Raw genomic sequence first — 21080 nt, 5'->3', positions numbered from 1 at the left:
TCTGTAACTTAGAATCCAGTTACTGCTTAATATGATGATAAACTCACTTCTAATGTAGCTATTGTTGTTCTCTCAGGACCCATGGCTCCCTGCCCCCCTCCCCCGTCCTGGAGTATCTTCTGTGCCCAGGGTAGCTGTGCCAGCTGCTGCCGTTCGTTGAAGCTGCCCTGTAACTGTTTCCTCAGGTCAGAGGTGAACTGGGACCTCGTAGCTGCCTGGGGAGACAAACAAGACAATCAAAGTAAGTGCTTTTAACTTGTTCACAATGTCAAGTAGCAACAAATTATATAATTTTTTTTTAATGGTCATACTACGGTCTTCATCCAAGAAAGCAAGACACGACAGGTCGCCACAATAACCTTACAGACACGTGACATCAGCAAGAGTTCGTTTGTACAGCCTACATCATGTCATCTTTCAACAGTGGGGCTGCATATATCAGGTACCAAGGATAAGATACCCTGAGCCCTCCATGAATATTAAAGGTCGGTTGGAATCCGATGTAAAAAGGTTTGGGGTGACAGCTGCTACTACTGTTTGCATGGAGAGATTTTATTTTCATTTTCTGTCATGGTGACTATGTTGTTAATTACTGCAGAGCAATTGAACCAACTTTGCCATACACGAAGAGAGAGAGAGAGAGAGAGACAGAGAGAGAGAGAGAGAGAGAGAGAGAGAGAGAGAGTCAGAGAGAGAGAGTCAGAGAGTCACAGTGAGATTCCTAACTTTTTGGGACAAGAACCATTGAGAGAGAGAGAGAGAGAGAGAATCCACAGGTGCACACACCTCTGTGTAAATCCTGTCGTCCTTCCTGATTGGTCGGAGCTGGTACCGGTGCACATACTCCTGAGCGCAGCACTCCCGCGCCTGCCGGATGTGTTCCGCCATTTCCTCGCTCGGCGCGTCGAACAGGCGCAGGTTCTCCTGGATGGTCTCACACTGCAGTTCCGTGAACTGCCTGCAGCAGGAGACCAGCTGGGAGGTGAAGGTCGTGGGGAGGGTCTCACACGGGAAAAGGTCGTTCTCATGGCCAGCTGGTTCTGGGAAGGTCAAGGGTTACAATGTTTCAGTTCAAGTTACTTTAACACTTGTAATTGCTCATGACACACTGTATTTCTGATTTATTATTCAGTCTCTGCTTCCCAATAATGTGCCCTAGACAGAGTGTATAACAACCCACTGTCTCCATGGCTAAGGCTATGGGACTATTATATATAATAGTAACCTTTGTTGGTTATAACCGTTGTTGGTTATTTTTTGCCTCGATTTGTAAGTGTTAGCGTATTTTTCCCCATTTTTATTCGATGTAAGTTTACGAAATTTTATCCCAAAACCCGAAGTTTGAGATGGCGGGTTATCCGATTCTGTGATGTCTTAAACAATAGGATGAATGGCAAACGGTTTGGGATTTCGTAATTCTATAGTATTACCCGAATTATCCAAAAAGGTGTAATACAAATAATTGGAATCCACTGTAGTAACTATCTATACAAACCTAAGATCTAAGATTTCTAGATATTAATTGATAGAATGTAAAAAAGTACATGACAAAATTCCAAAGGCATCATGCATGAATATTTGATGTAATACTTATATATCTTTGGTTGTCACATAAAGGCATGCTTTTGAAATAAATCAATTTTGATAAGTTAACCTTCTTACAAAATTGAATGTAATTATTACTGTTAACGTTTTAAGAGTTTCATAGAGGAATTTGGGAAAGTTGAACTTGTTCAACTTATGTTGTGACATCAGGGTTGGTATAACCTAAGTTTCTAATAAAATTTTCCCATGAGTTTCTCTAGATGATCATGTGGATGGATGTGTAACTAAGAAATGTCACATGTCTGGAAACCATCCACTTTTAATATGACCCGCTGTGTTTATATAAACTTCATACTTACTAAAGTTCTCCATAAGTTTGTCCATGTGCCCAGCCAGTGTTTCCTGTCCAGAGTACCCCACACAGACGACATACACCTCCGAGTTCCCGGACTTACTGGTCGCTGGTTTGAACACATGAACCTAAATCAACAATTGGGACAAACTGTTCAGTGATGTAGTCTGTCATACTCACAATGTCCTACCTTGTAAAGTGTTCCAAGCTGTATTTCATGCATTGTTACTCGCACAAGATGAAGCAAGGACGTTCTTGGTTGAAGGTAACAGAAAAGTAATCTTTACAATCTACAATGGTTTGAAATTCATTCATCCATCCCAGCCAGCCAGCCACTCACTTGTTTTCTAATCTACCCAATCTTTTATTACTTTTCTACTCATTACTTAGATGGAAGGATGGTTGTATAGCCTAACCAATAAGACAGAGCTGCCAGGAAAAGCAGTGTGAAGGTGCCAACGACTGCCACCCACCCGTGTCAAGGACTCACACAGCAGTACCATCAAATACTGAAAACTACAGTAACTGGTTGATCCTTCAGTCATACATTGGAATCACAACTAGAGAAATGTGTCCCTGTATGTGTCTACTGTATGACCGAGCTTTGCAAGGGTTGTTAAATCACCCACCTCTTGAAACACACAGTTGAGCAGGTACATGAGGCAGGCTGACGATGGCTCCAGCATGGTGAACTTCTTCACTACAAGGGCGCCCCCCTCCCCCAGCAGCTGGAGGGCACTCACCACCTCACAGTAGTGCAGCTGGGAGACTATACTCTCCTGTTCACCTGGGTTCTTCTGGCAGTCGATACTGCCATCTGCTGTTACCTAGGGAACAGTAAACATAAACACAAACAATAAATATAAACAAATGTTTACAGTACTAGTGCAGCTGGGGCACTATGCTCTCCTGTTCACCTGGGTTCCTCTGACAGTCGATGCTGCCGTCTGCTGTTACCTAGGAAACAGTAAACATAAACAGTAAACAAATGTTTACAAGCTGACCACCTCACAGTAGTGCAGCTGGGACACTATGCTCTCCTGTTCCCCTGGGTTCTTCTGACAGTCGATACTGCCGTCCACTGTTACCTAGGAACAGTAAACATAAACAGTAAACAAATGTTTACAAGCTGATCACCTCACAGTAGTGCAGCTGGGACACTATGCTCTCCTGTTCTCCTGGGTTCTTCTGACAGTCGATACTGCCATCCGCTGTTACCTAGGAAACAGTAAACATAAACACAAACAATAAACACAAACAAATGTTTACATGCTGACCACAGTAGTGCAGCTGTGAGACTATACTCTCCTGTTCCCCTGGGTTCTTCTGACAGTCGATACTGCCGTCCGCTGTTACCTAGGAAACAGAAAACATTAACACAAACAATAAACATAAACATAAACAAATGCAGCTGTGAGACAGTTCATACTGCCATTTTTTTTTCACCTAGGGAATTATAGTAAACATAAACAATAAACATTAACAATAAATAAACATTTACAAGATATTCTCATACTCTCATACATAATGGCAGATACCAGGTAAAAAATAAACATTCATATTTGGTCTCCAGCTGAAGAAGAACAAGTTAGAACAGAAAATATACAAAAAGTAGGAAAAAAAGAACACTTGATACATGTATTTTGCTTACCAAATGTATGGGCTGGATGTCTGCCACAAAAGTCTTAAGATGTCGGAGGTTCTCTGTGCTCATGATGTCTCCTGTGTTGTCAGCTCCGAAATGCCAGTTGGACAGAGTGCCAAAGATGAACCTGGGGGAAATGGGATAAAATGCACACATATATAATTTGGACACTTGAATTGAATGTGTTGATTTTCCAATGATAAATGATAACTTGGGGTTTTTTTAGAGAAAAAAATTGTGACGGGAGCAGAGTAACTAAGTGGGGGCATAGTGCAGAAGGGGGACCCTCTTCCAGGGTGTGGAGTTTCAGAAAGTTTTTTCAATGAGTGGCATTCTAAGGCTTTCTGAGGGGGTGAAATTACTGTCAGACAGGTCACAGTTGAAGACTGTGGCCACATGTGACCTAGTATAGTATCCCTGGTCAATCAGAGTTTGTCAGCGGATCTACAGTTTACTCCCCAGGGTATGGGGGTGCAGTGCTCCTAGCCTTTAACGAAAAGACAAACCAAAAACAACTAAATGATAAGATCACACCCTTACCTGTCATCGTCTATCGTGTGCTCAAGGTCATTGCCCTCATAGTAAGGATTGAGCGAGTTCCCGACCCAGTTCCATTCGCAGTTGACCCTCCAGTTGGCCAGGAAGTGGTTCAGACTGGTGATGAAGGCGCCGGGCGCCTCACACACGTGCACGCTGTTGAACACGCCGCTTTCCACCGCCGCGTCCGACACAATCGGGAACGTGGAGACGATCTCATGGAACTTGCACCAAGCCTGCGTGCAGAAAAGGAATTCTTAAAGTCCACACTAATCTTATTTGCAGTTCTTTGATTTTCAAAATAATGCAATTATTGAAATATTTAACCCTTAAACTGCCAGTTGCAGAGTTTCAGCCCTACACAATGCTATCAGTGACAGGGTTGGCCACTGACCTCCAAAAAGGACCCCCCAAATAAGGCTGAAGTCCCTAACTTTCGGGGTTTGTGTGCTACGTGCCCGCAAAGCTGCTACTTTGAGGGGAATATTAGTACGTACTAGTACTAGGATATATTCGGGCATGGCACACAGGGCATGTATATATGCCGGATATATCCGGGATTGGCAGTTCAAGGGTTAAAACAGAGTCATGAGGGCTGTACTTTGGCACTCACAGTTTCAGGGGTTAAAATACATGTATATAATAGTAAGATGCATGTTTTCTTGTTGGTTCTTTGAAAAAAATTATGGAATATAAACATAAAGACAGGGTCTAACTCCAAGGGAAAAGCCTAGACCTTGGTATACACAGCTTCAGGGAGACTCAGCGAACAGAGTCAGATGTATTGTTTTCATGACGCCCTCTCCCTATAGCCTGGAGTTCAACCTTGTTGTGCCATTCCCTAAGGAAGCTTTGTGGAGCTACTAAAAACACAACAAGACTGCACTCCAGGCCTAGGCTACTCTTTCTAAAATTTGACGTAAAAATGTGTGAGACCCAACAACTTGAATTGGTATGGCCTAATACTAACTTACTAGTAAAGATATAAAAACATGCCTAACCTGTGTGCAGAGCTGTGGATGGATGGTCTGCTTGAGATGAGAGATGACTTTCCCGGCGCGGTTCGTCTGGTTCGTGTGCTCGTGCCAGCTGCGGATCTCTTTGTCACTCAGAAGACCTACAGGAGGGAGAAATGGTCCACTACTTCAAGTCTTAGCCTTTATCATTTTAAAAGACACAATTAGGATGGTCAATACACATCTATGAAGGCTATCTAGATATCCAGGTAATCAATAAACAAAGACAATTCACTCGTCACAACTGGATAAGAAATAGAGAATTACTTCAAGACAGTTATCACTCTTCTTCAGTGTCACTAGAATGAACTGGCAGAAGAATTCAATAAATACAAAAACATCTGACAAGAAAAAAACTGTTGAACAAGTCAAGGTAGTCACTTCATAAGGATCAATGCAAATGTCCCTCATATGATGCTCAAGACGCTATCATGACCGTACACACAGAGTAACGACAAGACAGGACGGAGAAAGAAAGGAAGGAAAGATATCTAATTTTTGGAGTGGAAACAAGAATGGACCTTTCCCAAGCACCAACATCACTCTATGATGATTGCATAGAGCAACACAGGCACTGACCTTTGACCCTGTTGAGTTCCTCCTTCATCTCTAAGAGCTGAGGAAACGGCTGGTTCTGATTGGTGAAGAAAACCTTGGCGGGAGGAAGGCGCCATGGGTCATCCTCGGGTTTCTGGAAGGAGAACGTCTTGCTGAAGAGTCGCTCCGTCTCGTCCCAGACGTCTTGGGTGAACTGCTGTCTCCGCGGGCGGGGCTTGTTGCTGTGTTGCTTGGGATACGGTTGCCGTGGCGATGGGTGTGGCCTCTTGTGGGACATTTTGGTTTCCTGTGGAAAATTTCATCATCATGATCATTAATGACACAGGATCCTGGTTCTAATGACACAGTTTAAAGTTTAGAACTCAGCGTCTGGACGTAGAGTTGGTGGGTTCAAATCCTCATCCGTTGTCCTTCTGTAGCAGATTTTACTTTAAGCCCATTACCTTTAGTTAGTGAATCGCCCCTGGATGGAGCTTCCCCCGTCTTTAACGGAACTCCCCCTGATCGTTACATAAAGTTTCTTCCTTGTATGACGTCACACATGTAAATGAGTCAGCGTGTCACCGCCCTCAATTTAAACTCCTGTCCAATCATAAGACATTCTGTTTGGCTTCCTCCTAAATTAGATGCTAGCTTGGAGCTAAAAACGAGGGTTCCTCGCTTTTCTTCGATCTCGTTCTTCTGATTCGACTCTCTCCTGAAGACCTTCTCCAGACGGTTGGCTCCGTCGGATCGCCCGCCTGCGGGCGGGCGGTCGGGCGGCACCGAGAGCTCTTCTGAGGCGGACTGCACATTCTGACTCATCCGTTAAAGTAACTAGTGTATTTCGCGTTTACTGTCTATCTCAGACAGATTCGGGTCATCTCTTCCAAGCTACTGATCACTCTGGTAAGAGTTGCCGGTTCTATCTTCTGATGAGCGCTGTTGTAACTAAATTCGCTTTGTTTTGGGAGGGTCCCCTTCGTTAGAGATTCCAGGTTTAAGATTGACAATGTGAATTGTGTTGGTTTCATGCCTTGATGCTCAGTTGTATTCCGTCGTGCCTTTGATGTTGAACAATGTTACACATCGTACGGAGTTCCGAATAAAGAGAATGTAAACTTGGAAATCCACCTTGTTTTAGCCTTGATGTTACGGTGAGAGTTGAGAAAGTGTTTGCGTCAAATCCTCCCTAGTTTAGACTTTAGGTCGCTCCAGTACAAGAGCGAGGAGAGTGAGACTCCTAAAAGTCCGTTTACCACCATGGACGAGAACTAGTAAAGTCTATTTGCCACACTTCATCTGACTGGAATCAATGGTACTTACAAAATAAGCCAACTTACTCAACTGTGCCAAAAGGAATACGTGAATAAGAGTAGAGTACTGAGTAGACTTCTTTCGGTTGAGTAGGAGTTCACACCCGGGCCAATGCTCGAGCAGACTCCTGTGAGAATTTGCTCTTGTGCAATTTACGCCAACATAGATAAAGTTCTCCAAACGTTAACAAGTAGTGTAGCCTGGTTACCAAACCCCAGCCCGATCTCAAGTATCTATCGTGCAGGGGTCTGGGCGGATGGGATAGGAACTCTTCTCAATTTTGCACCTTATAGTGGGCAAAAAACCCCACCAATAGAACAACACAGGATCAGCAGGAGGTAATTACACCCCTGCCATGATTGGTTAAAGACCCCCAACTGTACTTTTTGAATCCATAACGTAGCTGATTCGCTACTGTGATAGCCTGCTGACCAACTGTGGTGTGTTGTAGCTGGCTACCTGTGGTGAGAGTGGTCATCAATCCCAGGTTCTCCTCCCACTGATCAACGGGCCTTCGAGAACCTTTCTACAGCCATGTTGCCAGACCCCAACACGAAAGATATATCTTGAGGTTGGGGTATGGAATCCAGGCTACAAGTAGTGATCTAAGTCAAACTGTTGGCAAATGTCTCATAAAGATACTGGTGTTAACCGCACGATGTTAACATTTAGAGATAAGCTGAGGCAAGTCTGAGAGTGCGAACATGCTCGTGCGCCCCCATGCATTAACAGTGGAGTACAGTCGGTGGCGCGTGACCTAATTCTCACAGGGTCTGTCTATGGAGTGAGTTTACACCCCATGGAACTTGCACTTCTTTGAGGGAGGGGTGTTACACTGGATGTGGTCCCAAATTGGGACATAAACTTATAGACTTTCAAAGAATCTAGTTAACCTACTAGCTATGATACAAATTAGCCTGGTTACCAAACCCCAGCCCGATCTCAAGTATCTATCGTGCAGGGGTCTGGCAGGATGACATAGGAACTCTTCTCAATTTTGCACCTTATAGTGGGCAAAAAACCCCACCAATAGAACAACACAGGATCAGCAGGAGGTAATTACACCCCTGCCATGATTGGTTAAAGACCCCCAACTGTACTTTTTGAATCCATAACGTAGCTGATTCGCTACTGTGATAGCCTGCTGACCAACTGTGGTGTGTTGTAGCTGGCTACCTGTGGTGAGAGTGGTCATCAATCCCAGGTTCTCCTCCCACTGATCAACGGGCCTTCGAGAACCTTTCTACAGCCATGTTGCCAGACCCCAACACGAAAGATATATCTTGAGGTTGGGGTATGGAATCCAGGCTAGATACAAATGTATGAATGAACATAAGTCCTGCTGTTGGGAATTTCAGTCGGGTGTTCTATGTTTTGAGCTATTTTTGCCTCTTATAATAATGGTTTGAACAATAGTTGATTTTAGACAAATCGTAAAAATATAAGAACAGAAAGCAATGTGCAATCCATTGATTTAACATTTCTCTCAACATGCATAACATTCCTACCTTTCAGGGCGCGCTTGGGACGTAAAAATCGCAACGAAACCTGCAACAAAGTTTCACTTTCACTGTTTACCCGCCATTTTGATAACCTCTGACCTGAACTTTCACCTCCTGGGGTTATCTCGTACCCAGGGCACTCTGGTCAATCAAACCCTGAGAACGAGACTGCTTTCTTGAAGAGACGGAAAGGAAAAAGATAGTAAAAGTTCACGGTAAGTTTCGTACTTGAAATGTCGTTTTTAATCGTCTGTTTATAATTTTTTTCTTTATGACTACGGTACGTATCGTTATAACTTGTTTTTTGTCGTAGTTTTCACATATTTGTTTAGGAAAGAGATTTGAAACGATCTGAGATGATCGGAGTGGGAGGGGGGCGGAGTAGCATGGTGCCATGTGCCAAAACAGCTGTTCTCTCACGTTACGTGTGCTGACGTTTGACTGATGAGGGTTAGTTTGGATGCAGAACATTGTAGTTTCCTATTCATAACAATCAGATATAGTGTAGCTTTTTTTTCATGCAAAAATGAAGAAAATAATCCTGTGCTCCTGCAAATTACTACACCGAACTGCCTAGGCCTGTCGTTATAAATAACTCGGTTCTCCAAATTTGGACGGCCCTCGCTGAACACCGGGAGTTATTTTAGTGACCAAAATAGCCAGTATCCATTCGATGGTAGAGGAAGCAACACCGGTGTTCATACTAGATAGATATCATCTTTTAGACAGGAGTGATTTACAAGATATTTCTAGTTCTAATATAAGATTCAAGTCAAAATACAATGTAACAACAGACAAAAATAAAGTGTTATAGCCAGTCGATAAGACTTATGATTCAACACGTATTACCTGTCAGTAGGTCTACATTTTACTTTACTAGTACTCAAGGAGCTTTCATTAGGTAATAAAGTGTTTTACTTGACCAAGCCCCTTGCTGGGGAATCATGTCCAGGTACTCAACTGGTACATTTACAGGTATATTTTGTCCTTCTGTACATGGGACATTTGGTAACCTATGAAATAGCTCATACTTGGTTTAATGAATCATATATATTACATACTGCAGAAAACACCATCATTTTGCAGAAAAATTTGCTCATTCACTCATTCATTTCCTTCTGTACCACTCCCCTTGTAATCATATAAACTCATGTGTTGTTATTATACATGTAAATATAATGATGAACATTTCTTTGTTTTGTACGTCATGATGCATACTCAGGGCATTTTTGTTCAGCTGCTCGTGCCATCATTCCCACATCAATACATTCCACCGACTTCCAGATCTAGACTCCTCCTGTTCTTACCCTCCTGTGGACTTCAGATATCCAGTATGGATTATAAACTACCCAGATAAGCAGTTCAATGGAGATGCAGAGAGTTATAAGGGAAGGGTTAGGGTTAGGGTACACTTATTCCTCGTCCACTCACTCATTCATTCATTCCTTCATTCATTCCATCGATCCACAGATCGCCCTCCATTCTAACCCTCTTGTGGACTTCAGATGTCCAGCATGGATTATAGTACTAGTGAGTACTAGTACCTGGATAAGAAGTTGTGGGCCATGCTGAGAGCTATACTCCAAGGTTTAAGTTACGGCTAGGGGACATTCATTCCTCTTCCACCCATTCATTCCTTCATTCATTCCACCAGCTTTCAGCTCTAGAGTCCTCCCATCCATTCTAACCCTCGTGTGGACCTCAGATGTCCAGTATGGATTATAAACTACCCAGATAAGCAGTTCAATGGAGATGCTGAGAGTTACTAGACGGGTTAGGGTTAGGAGATACTCATTCCTCGTCCACTCATTCATTCATTCCTTCATTCATTCCATCGATCCACAGATCGCCCTCCATTCTAACCCTCCTGTGGACTTCAGATGTCCAGTATGGATTATAGTACTAGTGAGTACTAGTACCTGGATAAGCAGTTGTGGGCGATGCTGAGAGCTATACTCCAAGGTTTAAGTTACGGCTAGGGGACATTCATTCCTCTTCCACCCATTCATTCCTTCATCCATTCCATTGTTCCACAGATCTCCATCCATTCTAACCCTCGTGTGGACCTCAGATATCCAGTATGGATTATAAACTACCCAGATAAGCAGTTCAATGGAGATGCAGAGAGTTATACTGGAAGGGTTAGGGTTAGCGTACACTTATTCCTCGTCCACTCACTCATTCATTCATTCCTTCATTCATTCCATCGATCCACAGATCTCCATCCATTCTAACCCTCGTGTGGACCTCAGATATCCAGTATGGATTATAAACTACCCAGATAAGCAGTTCAATGGAGATGCTGAGAGCTACTGGAAGGGTTAGGGTACTTTTCATCCCTCCTCATTCATTCCTTCACTCATTCCACTGACTTCCAGATCTAGACTAGAGTCCTCCCATTCTAACCCTCGTGTGGACTTCAGATGTCCAGTATGGATTATAAACTACCCAGATAAGCAGTTCAATGGAGATGCGGAGAGTTACTGGAAGGGTTAGGGTTAGGGTACACGTATTCCTCGTCCACTCACTCATTCATTCATTCCTTCATTCATTCCATCCATCCACAGATCTCCCATTCTAACCCTCGTGTGGACCTCAGATGTCCAGTATGGATAACTACCCTGATAAGCAGTTCTATGGAGATGCAGAGAGTTATACTGGAAGGGTTAGGGTTAGGGTACACTCATTCCTCATTCATTACTTCCTTCATTCATTCCATCGATCCACAGATCTCCCTCCATTCTAACCCTCCTGTGGACTTCAGATGTCCAGCATGGATAACTACCGAGATAAGCAGTTCTATGGAGATGCAGAGAGTTACTGGAAGGGTTCAAGGGTTAGGGAACACTCATTCCTCATCCAACCATTCTTTTATTCATTCATTCCTTCATTCATTCCATCGATCCACAGATCTCCACCCATTCTAACCCTCGTGTGGACCTCAGATGTCCAGTATGGATAACTACCCTGATAAGCAGTTTTACGGAGATGCAGAGAGTTATAAGGGAAGGGTTAGGGTTAGAGTACTTTTCATTCCTCCTTCACCCATTCATTCCTTCACTCATTCCATCGACTTCCAGATCTAGACTAGAGTCCTCCCATTCTAACCCTCGTGTGGACTTCGGATAAGCAGTTCTACAGAGATGCAGAGAGTTACTAGACGGGTTAGGGTTAGGGTACACGTATTCCTCCTCCACTCACTCATTCATTCATTCCTTCATCCATTCCATCGATCCACAGATCTCCTCCCATTCTAACCCTCGTGTGGACCTCAGATGTCCAGCATGGATAACTACCCTGATAAGCAGTTCTATGGAGATGCGGAGAGGTACTGGAAGGGTTAGGGTTAGGGTACACTCATTCCTCATTCATTACTTCCTTCACTCATTCCATCAATCCACAGATCTCCACCCATTCTAACCCTCTTAAGCTTGTGGACTTCAGATGTCCAGCATGGATTATAGTACTAGTGAGTACTAGTACCTGGATAAGCAGTTGTGGGCGATGCTGAGACTGAGAGCTATACTCCAAGGTTTAACTTAAGGCTAGGGGACATTCATTCCTCTTCCACCCATTCATTCCTTCATCCATTCCATTGTTCCACAGATCTCCATCCATTCTAACCCTCGTGTGGACCTCAGATATCCAGTATGGATTATAAACTACCCAGATAAGCAGTTCAATGGGGATGCTGACAGTTATACTGGAAGGGTTAGGGTTAGGGTACACGTATTCCTCGTCCACTCACTCATTCATTCATTCCTTCATTCATTCCATCGATCCACAGATCTCCATCCATTCTAACCCTCCTGTGGACCTCAGATATCCAGTATGGATTATAAACTACCCAGATAAGCAGTTCTACGGAGATGCGGAGAGTTACTAGACGGGTTAGGGTTAGGGTACACGTATTCCTCCTCCACTCACTCATTCATTCATTCCTTCATTCATTCCATCGATCCACAGATCTCCTCCCATTCTAACCCTCCTGTGGACCTCAGATGTCCAGCATGGATAACTACCCTGATAAGCAGTTCTATGGAGATGCGGAGACGTACTGGAAGGAGATCCCGGCCACTGTGGACGGGATGCTGGGCGGGTACTCCAAGGTGGACAAGCTCGACATCAAGGGGTCCAAGAAGTTCCTACAAGAATTCATCTCAGTAAGGAACTGGTTTCTTAGATTGCAGATTTAACAGTTAAGAAGAAGAATATTTGTTTATTTGTTTGTTTATTTGTTTGTTTATTTGAATTCATCACACAGTGATTGGGAGGGCAAAACAGGTTCAAACAACCTTTACAAGTTGCCCTCCCTCACATAAAAATGACACCAGTACATACAAATCAATAACATACAAGAAACAGCATCAATACATACAATACAGGTCATAATACAGGTCATATATATATATGGAAAGCATAATCTGGGTAGCACTACTTATAAAACTATTGCCTAGCGCGGCCTCAAAGCCACACATGAGCCACACCCACAAGAAGTGGACCAAGTACAAGGTTGGTCAAGACTGTAGTGTAGACTGAGTCTGTTGTAGGCAGACTTTACCAACTTGTGCTTGAATGCTAACGCATCTGATTGGCTGCTAGCTGTCCGATACAACGGAGGCCAGGAGCCAACACGTTCCAGATTGTTATCAGTCTAGGAATGTAGGAGTGATGGAACGCTGAGGTCTTAGATCTGATAGGAGTAAGCATGAAGGATCTAATACTTCTAGTCGGCCTTGTGGGAAATGACACATATTTCTCCACATATTTAATGTGCAGCTTGGCTTAATATGTGGCCTCAGGTACAATGTATATATTTATATATGTAGCCCAATCCTCATCAGTAGTTACAGGCAAAAAGAACAGCAGCTGGTAAACATAATGTGGAATAATTCAAATTTAATTCAGACGTTTCAAACGACATCCGTCGTTCTTCTTCAGTGAAATAAAAATAAAAGTTTACAACTCTGCGGAATAAGGAATACTTCTTACGTTCTAAATAAACAAAAAGGTAACGGCTAAGTTGTTCTAAAGTAAACATGGTACATGTAGGTAACTACAGAGGTGTTCTAAACAATGTTCTAAATAAACAAAAAGGTAACTGACAAAGGTTCTGTGATACTTTCTAGCAAAATAAGAAAGGCTAACAAGGGATATAAGGATAATAAGTGTCTATATATCAATAAAACCATCATTTACTTTAAAACATCATTCCAAGCACTGGAAAGGTCAGTTTGAATTATCCAGAAGAAGAGATTGAACTTTCATCTATTCATTATATTCCTGGATGTATAATCTTCACAAACGTATAATGTGGAATACTTCATATTTTTCTCACATGTTTATGGTGTTGTGATGTTGGTTAGGGTGTTTGTCCCAGAACCCAGAGATACTGGGTTAGAATTCCCTGACATGTTACCAATGGTATACCATATTGTGCCCTTAGGAAAGGCACTTTACATGACTTTCCTTTCTCTACCAAGGTGTAGTTTAAAAATGGGTACCTGACTTCTGTTGGGGAGATAAAAGGCAGTGTAAGGCAGGGTTGTAGCCAGCATCTGTCCTTCAGTCCTTTGAAGGAATTTTGCAGCTGCGGACTGAAAAAAGTTTTCCCCATTCCGTCCCTGGGACAGACAAAAATTGTAAAATATGTAAAGATGAAACCCATGTGTTCTTCTTCACCAAATCAGATGCCATTGAACAGCTTAGTCTACAAGCAAAATTTTCACCTCAAAATGCAGGAAACAATGTTTCAGAGGGTCTTGATTTAAAAATTTTCTGGGACCCAGATCCTCTAGAAATGACGCGCAACGTCACGCCATGCCTTCGGTGCTCGATAGGATTCCCATTCAAAATCAAGGGGACTGAAAATGATTTCAGGCTGGCTACAAGTACAACCCTGGTGTAAGGAGAGGGATTGGGCTCTGCCTCCCAATACTTTGCCCAAGACACAGTGGATAAACCCACTTGTCAAAACAAGGCGGCAGGCGGCAATTTTAGCCGCCTACTTACATTTTTCCAGCCGGCTACTTTGGGGTAGAATTTCAAAAAATAAAAGTTTAAGTCCAGTGCTCCCCGTTACAAAATCCCCCAGCAATAAGTTTTGATAAACCTCTGGCAGTTTTCTGAAAGTTGGCCCCCGGTTAGGGGTCATAGTGGGGAACCTATGCCAAATTTTTTTGTAATTCAGGATTTTTTTGTCAATTCAAAGTTTAAAGATAACAATAAAAGTTACCCAAAATACACCCCCAAACCATATTTAGGGGTCTAAATTTAAAAATTTTCCCGGGCAGAGGACCCCCACACTTCGTGGCTCGCCGCAAGCCGCTACGCGCCTTGCCTGCTACTTTCATATATTAGCCCCCTACTCTAAAAGTTTGTGACAAGGCTGCCCACTATGGAACTACATACCTTCACATCATTTATTGTTACTCATCTTCATATTTTAAATGATCTCCAGGGCCCGAATGCGAAGACGAAAACGCGGCGAGCAGTGGACTGCGGCGCGGGGATCGGGCGGGTGTCCCACGGCCTGCTGTGTCCCCTCTTCAGCAGGGTGGACATGGTGGAGGTGTGTCAGAAGTTCCTCGACCAGGCCAAGACTTACCTGGGCTCCAGTGCCAAGAAAGTAGACAGGTGAGTAACATGTGGTAAAACTGGCTTTCAAACACTGAAAGAAAAATTTAATGCTGGAAGCAGCCCTGGTTTGAAGACTGGGGTGTGTTACTGTGCCAAGACTTACCTGGGCTCCAGCGCCAAGAAAGTAGACAGGTAAGTAACATGTGGTAAAGATATCGTGACAGTACGTTGATGGTATGAATCACAGCTATCTCCAGGACCCATCCCTCTGTCTTGCGACAGAAGTTTGCTTTTTGCGACGGGACATTTTTACCCAAGTTGAATTGGTAAACGAAAGTGATCCCAATCCAGTTTTAGCTCACTGAACAGCTAGTCTTCCACTGGTCGTGACAGAGAGGACAGACCCTATGTACCGGGGAAATTCCCAAGCTCTTTTCAAAAGGCATAATGAACAGTGGACCACGGCATAACGTCCCGACCTAAGGTCTGCTACCTTTGTCAGTAGCATGCATGTCAGGTGAGCGACACAGCCGGAATCGAACACAAAGCTTCTAGAACCAGAGGCAGGGCCGCTAACCACTGGACTATGCATGCTACCTCAAATAAATCAAATTGGTGTGGCCTAACACACATTTCCATCCCCATCTGTAGGTATTTTTTACAGCCTCTTACCAGGATCGAGGAGGAACACAGAAGAACTTTCTTCAAGACATGTTTAAGATCTAGATGATAGTCCTGCATCTTTGCATTTCTTAAGAATTATCAAGATATCTTGAAGGAAAACACTGACTGAAGATGTTTTTATCCTTTTGTAGACTCCTCACCTCACCTCACCGGCCTACTGACTTAGAATTTCAGTTGTGAACAAGGAAATGTCCATATCTTTTTTTGAAGTCAAGAACCAATGAATCTATTTGGTGTAACCTAACACACATGTCCATGTCCATCTGCAGGTATATCTGTTGTGGCTTGCAGGATTTCACCCCCGATCCTGGTCGCTATGATGTCATCTGGGTACAGTGGGTCCTGGGGCACCTCACACACAAGGACCTGGTCAGCTTCTTCCAGCGTTGCCGGGCGGGGCTCGCAGAGAACGGCATCATCGTCGTCAAGGAGAACGTTGCGGATGACAGCTGCTCGGATGGGGTGATTTTTGACCAGGACGACTCGAGCGTAACGCGATCCCACCGCTACCTCAAGCAGATCGTAGCGGAGAGCGGGCTGAGGGTCATCAAGGAGGAGGCACAGAAGGACTTTCCTAAGGAACTGTTTAAAGTCCAGATGATGGTCTTACAGTGAACTTAAACTTTCACTTTTATACGAGTAAAGGGGAAACAAAAGAGGACTATTTAGTGGGCTGAGAATGGTCAATGAGTTGTCTCAGAACAAGGAGGTTAAAAATCTATTTTTAAGCTCCTTGCTCAGAAGGACTTCCCCAAGGAACTGTTTAAAGTCAAGATGATGGTCTTGCACTGAACTTACTTTCACTTTTATACGATTAAAGAGGAAACAAAAGAGGATTATTTAGTGGGCTGAGAATCGTCAATGAGTTGTCTCAGAACAAGGAGGTTAAAAATCTATTTTTAACCTCATTGCTCACAAGGACTTCCCCAAGGAACTGTTTAAAGTCTAGATGATGGTCTTACAGTGAACCAACTTTCACTTTTATAGCATATCAATACAATTAAAAAAGGAAACAAAAAGGACTGGGAATCGTCGATGACTTGGCTCAGAAGGACTTTCTCAAGGAACTGTTTAAAGTCCAAATGATGGTATTACACTGAACTTACTTTCACTTTTACATGTACAGCATCTTACCAGGATCAAAGAGGAAACGAAAATTGACTTTTTTAGTCCAGAGAATGATCTTGGAGATCCACCTATTTTCTTCACAATAACCAAGACATGTGTTAAGAACCTAGAGGTTAAGTGAAGTTGAGGACATTTTAAAGTCCAGATGATGCTTTGAAGTGATCTAACTTTCACTTTTACAGCATTTTGCCACAATCAAAGGGGAAATTTAAGACAGTGGTCTTGCAGTTATCCCACTATTTTCTGAGGAATAATCGATACATGTTTAAGAAAGCAGCTAGAGGTCATGTAAAGTTGAGGCATGTCTGAAATGTTTCAATTTGTAACGTCCAGATGATGGTATTGCAATTACTTATGTAAGTATCTTTCACCTTTACAGCACTTCTTATTAGGATCAAAGACGGAACAAAATTACTACTGTATTTCAAGTCAAGTTGATAGTGTTGCAGTGATCCACCTTTCCATTTGATTAAGATAAAAGATAATTTCTGTAGTGCCACTGTTTCTAGATTTACAGGGCACAGAGGTTTCTACTGATTGTAAAAGCTTACAGAATTCGGAACTTCTTTATCAGTGGTAGTGGTAAAAGCTAGCAAAAACTACTTGTCACTCCCATCTGCACCTTCTCAAAATAAGCTAACACCAACACTCAATACACCTTTCTCACGCGGCGGCCATGATAGATCTAAAGCGAGGTCTGTGTGGCAAACAAAAGACTGTCCATAATGATTAGCAGTTCAACCAATGAAAGCATGGAAATAAAACAAATTGACCAATAGGAGAATGGCTGCATGTCCGTCAAAAATTTGCATTTTTATGTTTTTATTTTGCATCTCTTAAGGGACTATGGGATCAGTCTACGCTACTCTAAATCGCTACATCTTTCGGTGCATAACACCAGTTATAATATTTATTATTTGATCTTATATTGTGAAAATTTGTGTGGTTTGGGGAAAAACTAAATGGGAGCTGATTTTAGAAATAAGTTTGGTCTGTTTGCCTCATTGACCTCGTCTTCGATCTATCATGGTCGCCGCGTGAGAAAGGTGAAAAGGCTTTTTTATCAGAGTGGACTGTGCAAGGAGAATCCATGGCCACCCACATAACATTTTCTAGTAAGAAATCTCCACATGACTAGCTCAAAACTCCCCCATGCAGCCCTGAGTCGGCCATGAAAAACGTGTGTGTAAATCGGGCCATACTTTCACCACTTACACGTACCCTAAGAAGGCCAAACATTGTTACTAATTAGAAGGTCTTATAAAGAATGTCTTGAATACCTGGATGTCTTAAGTGTGTATACACATGCACACACGTACAGTCAACCAAATGTTTTATACAAGACCAACGATTTGGTGATCGTTACATAATATTGCTGTTATAGTTCAGTTTATCATTATCTAATGACAAAAACTAAAAGAGATCATCTAAACCTTGATGTACAGAAAATAATATTTTTGGACAGCTACATGTAGAGATATGAAACCTACCTACCTACCTACCTAGTCCCTTGACCTCCAGGTCGTTGGGGGGACAAGGTAGACATGAAGATCGAGATTTGCCTCCAGGTTCTTCTTTCCCTAGCCAGGGTTAGTCTCTCCTGTAGGCTGAGGCCCGTCCAGTCAGTGATGTTGTCCTGCCAAGCTTTGCGTTGACGTCCGCGACGACGCCCTCCCTCTACTGTTCCCTGCAGGATTGTCTTGGCCAGGTTGTTGTGTCTGGTAACATGCCCAAACCATTGCAGTTTGCGTCTTTTAACTGTCCCTAAGATTGGTTCTTGAGGGCCAACAAGACCGCGTACCTGTTCCCGCACATACTCGTTTGTGATGTGTTCATAGTACGAGATGTGAAGTAGCTTCCGCATGCACTTCATCTCAAAGGCTTGGATTTTTCTCTCTGTGGATGCCAGAAGCGTCCAGGTCTCACACCCGTACAACAGTATGGACACCACTAGGGTCTTGTAGAGCTTGTACTTGACAGTAAAGCTGATGTTGTTGGATTTCCAGATCCTGGACAGACGAGCCATTGCAGATGTTGCCATGGCAATCCTCTTCTGTACTTCTGTCCGACTGGTACCATCCTTTGTAATAGTCCCTCCCAGATATGTAAATGTGTCCACCTCTTCCAGTTGTTCCCCATTCATGAAGATGACCGCATGTGTTTCGTCCCTGCTGTTCACCATCACCTTGCTTTTCTCGGTGCTGACCTCCATTCCAAACGACCCAGTACTCTGTGTTAACTTGTCTGTAAGGTCTTGGAGTTCAGTGTTGTTACCAGCGAGAAGGTCGATGTCATCTGCGAAGCGGAGGTTACAGATGCGTCTGCCACCAATAGAGATGGAGGTGTGATGATCATACAGTGTGTCCTGCATGATCTTCTCCAAGTACAGGTTAAACAAGACTGGCGAAAGCAAGCATCCCTGGCGGACCCCGACTGTTGTCCTGAAGAAATCCCCCACTTTGTTGTTGAGGAACACTGCACTAGACGCCCTCTCGTACAACGCTTCGATGGTCTGTATAAGGCCCTCTTCGACTCCAAAACCTCTCAAGACCCACCATAAGCCGTCATGCCACACTCTATCAAAGGCTTTTTTAAAGTCGATAAAGTTGTGATAAAGGTCTTGTTGGTGCTGCATGTGTTTTTCAATGATGAGCCGACAGTTAAAGATTTGCTCAATGGTGCTCCGACCCGGCCTAAAGCCAGCTTGCTCTCCTGCTAGTAGTTCAAAGTGATCTTGAAGAGGCTTAAGTCTAAAGCAGAGATATGAAACAGGACTCACATAATATAAAATCACTGTGCAAAAAGAAGTCTTGTATAGAATGTCTTTATCTGTGAAGTCCAGAATGGTACAACTTTTTACATTGTGTTGGCATGGCAGAGTTTTGGCAGGGTTTTGGGTTAGAATCCCCTGACATGCCAATGATGTTGTACCCTAGGGATAGGCATTTTACATGACTTTCCTCACTTCACCCAGGTGTAAAACTGACTTTAGTCGGGGAGGGCGAAGGCAGTGAAAGGAGAGGGTCCACCTTCCAGAACCGTGCTCTTGACACAGTCAATAACAACCCAAGGACCATATAGATTCAAGACAGGCTATGGGCTACCTGTGTTTTAGTTTTACCAAGGATTCAAAACAAAGAGTTGTTTAGTAGGACACTAGATTGTACTAAAATGTTAGGACTTTTACTTAACTATATTATACATCGTATATAACCATAACAAAGATGTACTGCCTGACAGTTAGGCCACACTGATTTAATTTCTTGGTTCACGGATTCGCTCGCTCCTATTTTTTTGGAAAAAAAATGAAAATTACCACTCAGCAAATTTTCACCATTAATGAAACCATTCACCAACTTTCTGGTGTAGCAAATTAGCCTTTATATTATAAGCTCCTTAAAGTGTGGTTATAGGTGCTGTTACTGTACAATAATAGTGTTTTTGTACTTTTTTCAAGCTGAAAACTTTTTTCCTTTATGTTTTGGATTAGCCTTTACCCCAACCATTTTACAATTTTTATTTCGCCCTCTCGCTCCATATTTTTTATGAAAAAAATCCGTGAACCAAGAAATTAAATTGGTGTGGCCTTATTAGAGGTTTACAACTGGATGGTTTTTTCTAGTTCTATCCATTGTTTGAACTTTGTATAAACTACTTTTTTTTTTACATAATGGTCACCACGTAAGGTCATTTCAAGGCGTGACCTGAAGGACACTCCAAGGTTACGGGTTACATTATAACTGAAACAGTATCTCTTCTCCCTAGGTCAGAAACATCATGATTGAGACCAGCTCAATTGCTCACTTAGAATGAAGACTGATCCAATAGGCGAAGTAGGGTTTACGAAGGTTACTCGGGAAATTTCCTACCCCATTTAAAGTATTCTAATGACTTGTATAGACTATACATGTACTACGTGTATATACAACAATCTTTATTGACACTACAAAAGTACAGCGACTTTCGGAAGGTCTACATGTATAACAACTACTTACAGTACAACTAAACACACACATATATATATATAGATATCTATAGGTATGGATACATCAATATAAAAGGGTCTAGCATGTCATTTACACTATTGGTTCTACGGTATAAACAATCGTGGATATATTTGTACACAGTGAGGATTATCGCCTCCCAGAATGTAGTTGAGTTTATCTATCGAACAGAGTAGCAAATTCTTTATATATTAGCCACTGTCATTGTGGCCTCAAAAAGGCACCTTTGCCTTC

General features: G+C 42.8%; 2 protein-coding genes and 1 long non-coding RNA gene across 4 annotated transcripts; 1 reads left to right on the top strand and 2 right to left on the bottom strand.

Annotated features, from left to right (window-relative positions):
* Position 1: 1 nt before the first annotated feature.
* On the bottom strand, positions 2 to 8569 carry LOC118422002 (cap-specific mRNA (nucleoside-2'-O-)-methyltransferase 2-like). The gene is made up of 9 exons (XM_035829505.1): positions 8458 to 8569; positions 5675 to 5939; positions 5081 to 5196; positions 4083 to 4315; positions 3549 to 3669; positions 2527 to 2724; positions 1905 to 2025; positions 787 to 1040; positions 2 to 215 (listed from the first exon to the last, which is right to left on the bottom strand). The coding sequence occupies exons 2-9, from the start codon at positions 5928 to 5930 to the stop codon at positions 27 to 29; spliced, it is 1488 nt and encodes a 495-aa protein (XP_035685398.1). The 5' UTR covers positions 5931 to 5939; positions 8458 to 8569; the 3' UTR covers positions 2 to 26.
* A 14-nt stretch (positions 8570 to 8583) lies between these two features.
* Positions 8584 to 17060, top strand: LOC118420717 (N-terminal Xaa-Pro-Lys N-methyltransferase 1-like). 2 transcript variants are annotated; one of them, XM_035827673.1, is made up of 5 exons: positions 8584 to 8666; positions 12418 to 12614; positions 14912 to 15087; positions 15984 to 16337; positions 16827 to 17060. In XM_035827673.1, exons 2-4 carry the CDS (start codon positions 12453 to 12455, stop codon positions 16327 to 16329), a joined length of 684 nt encoding a protein of 227 aa, XP_035683566.1. In that variant the 5' UTR covers positions 8584 to 8666; positions 12418 to 12452; the 3' UTR covers positions 16330 to 16337; positions 16827 to 17060. The 2 variants fall into 2 exon arrangements, with proteins under 2 accessions (XP_035683566.1, XP_035683565.1); XM_035827672.1 differs by lacking the exon at positions 16827 to 17060 and having other exon boundaries at positions 15984 to 16550.
* A 1141-nt stretch (positions 17061 to 18201) lies between these two features.
* Positions 18202 to 20151, bottom strand: LOC118420725. Its single transcript, XR_004831782.1, has 2 exons — positions 19613 to 20151; positions 18202 to 18328 (listed from the first exon to the last, which is right to left on the bottom strand). It is a non-coding gene; the product is annotated as an uncharacterized LOC118420725 (long non-coding RNA).
* Positions 20152 to 21080: the final 929 nt, after the last annotated feature.

This window comes from Branchiostoma floridae, chromosome 8 (genome assembly GCF_000003815.2).
Source record: "Branchiostoma floridae strain S238N-H82 chromosome 8, Bfl_VNyyK, whole genome shotgun sequence".
Taxonomy (NCBI): Eukaryota; Metazoa; Chordata; class Leptocardii; order Amphioxiformes; family Branchiostomatidae; genus Branchiostoma; species Branchiostoma floridae.
This window is presented reverse-complemented; position numbering and strand designations above follow the sequence as displayed.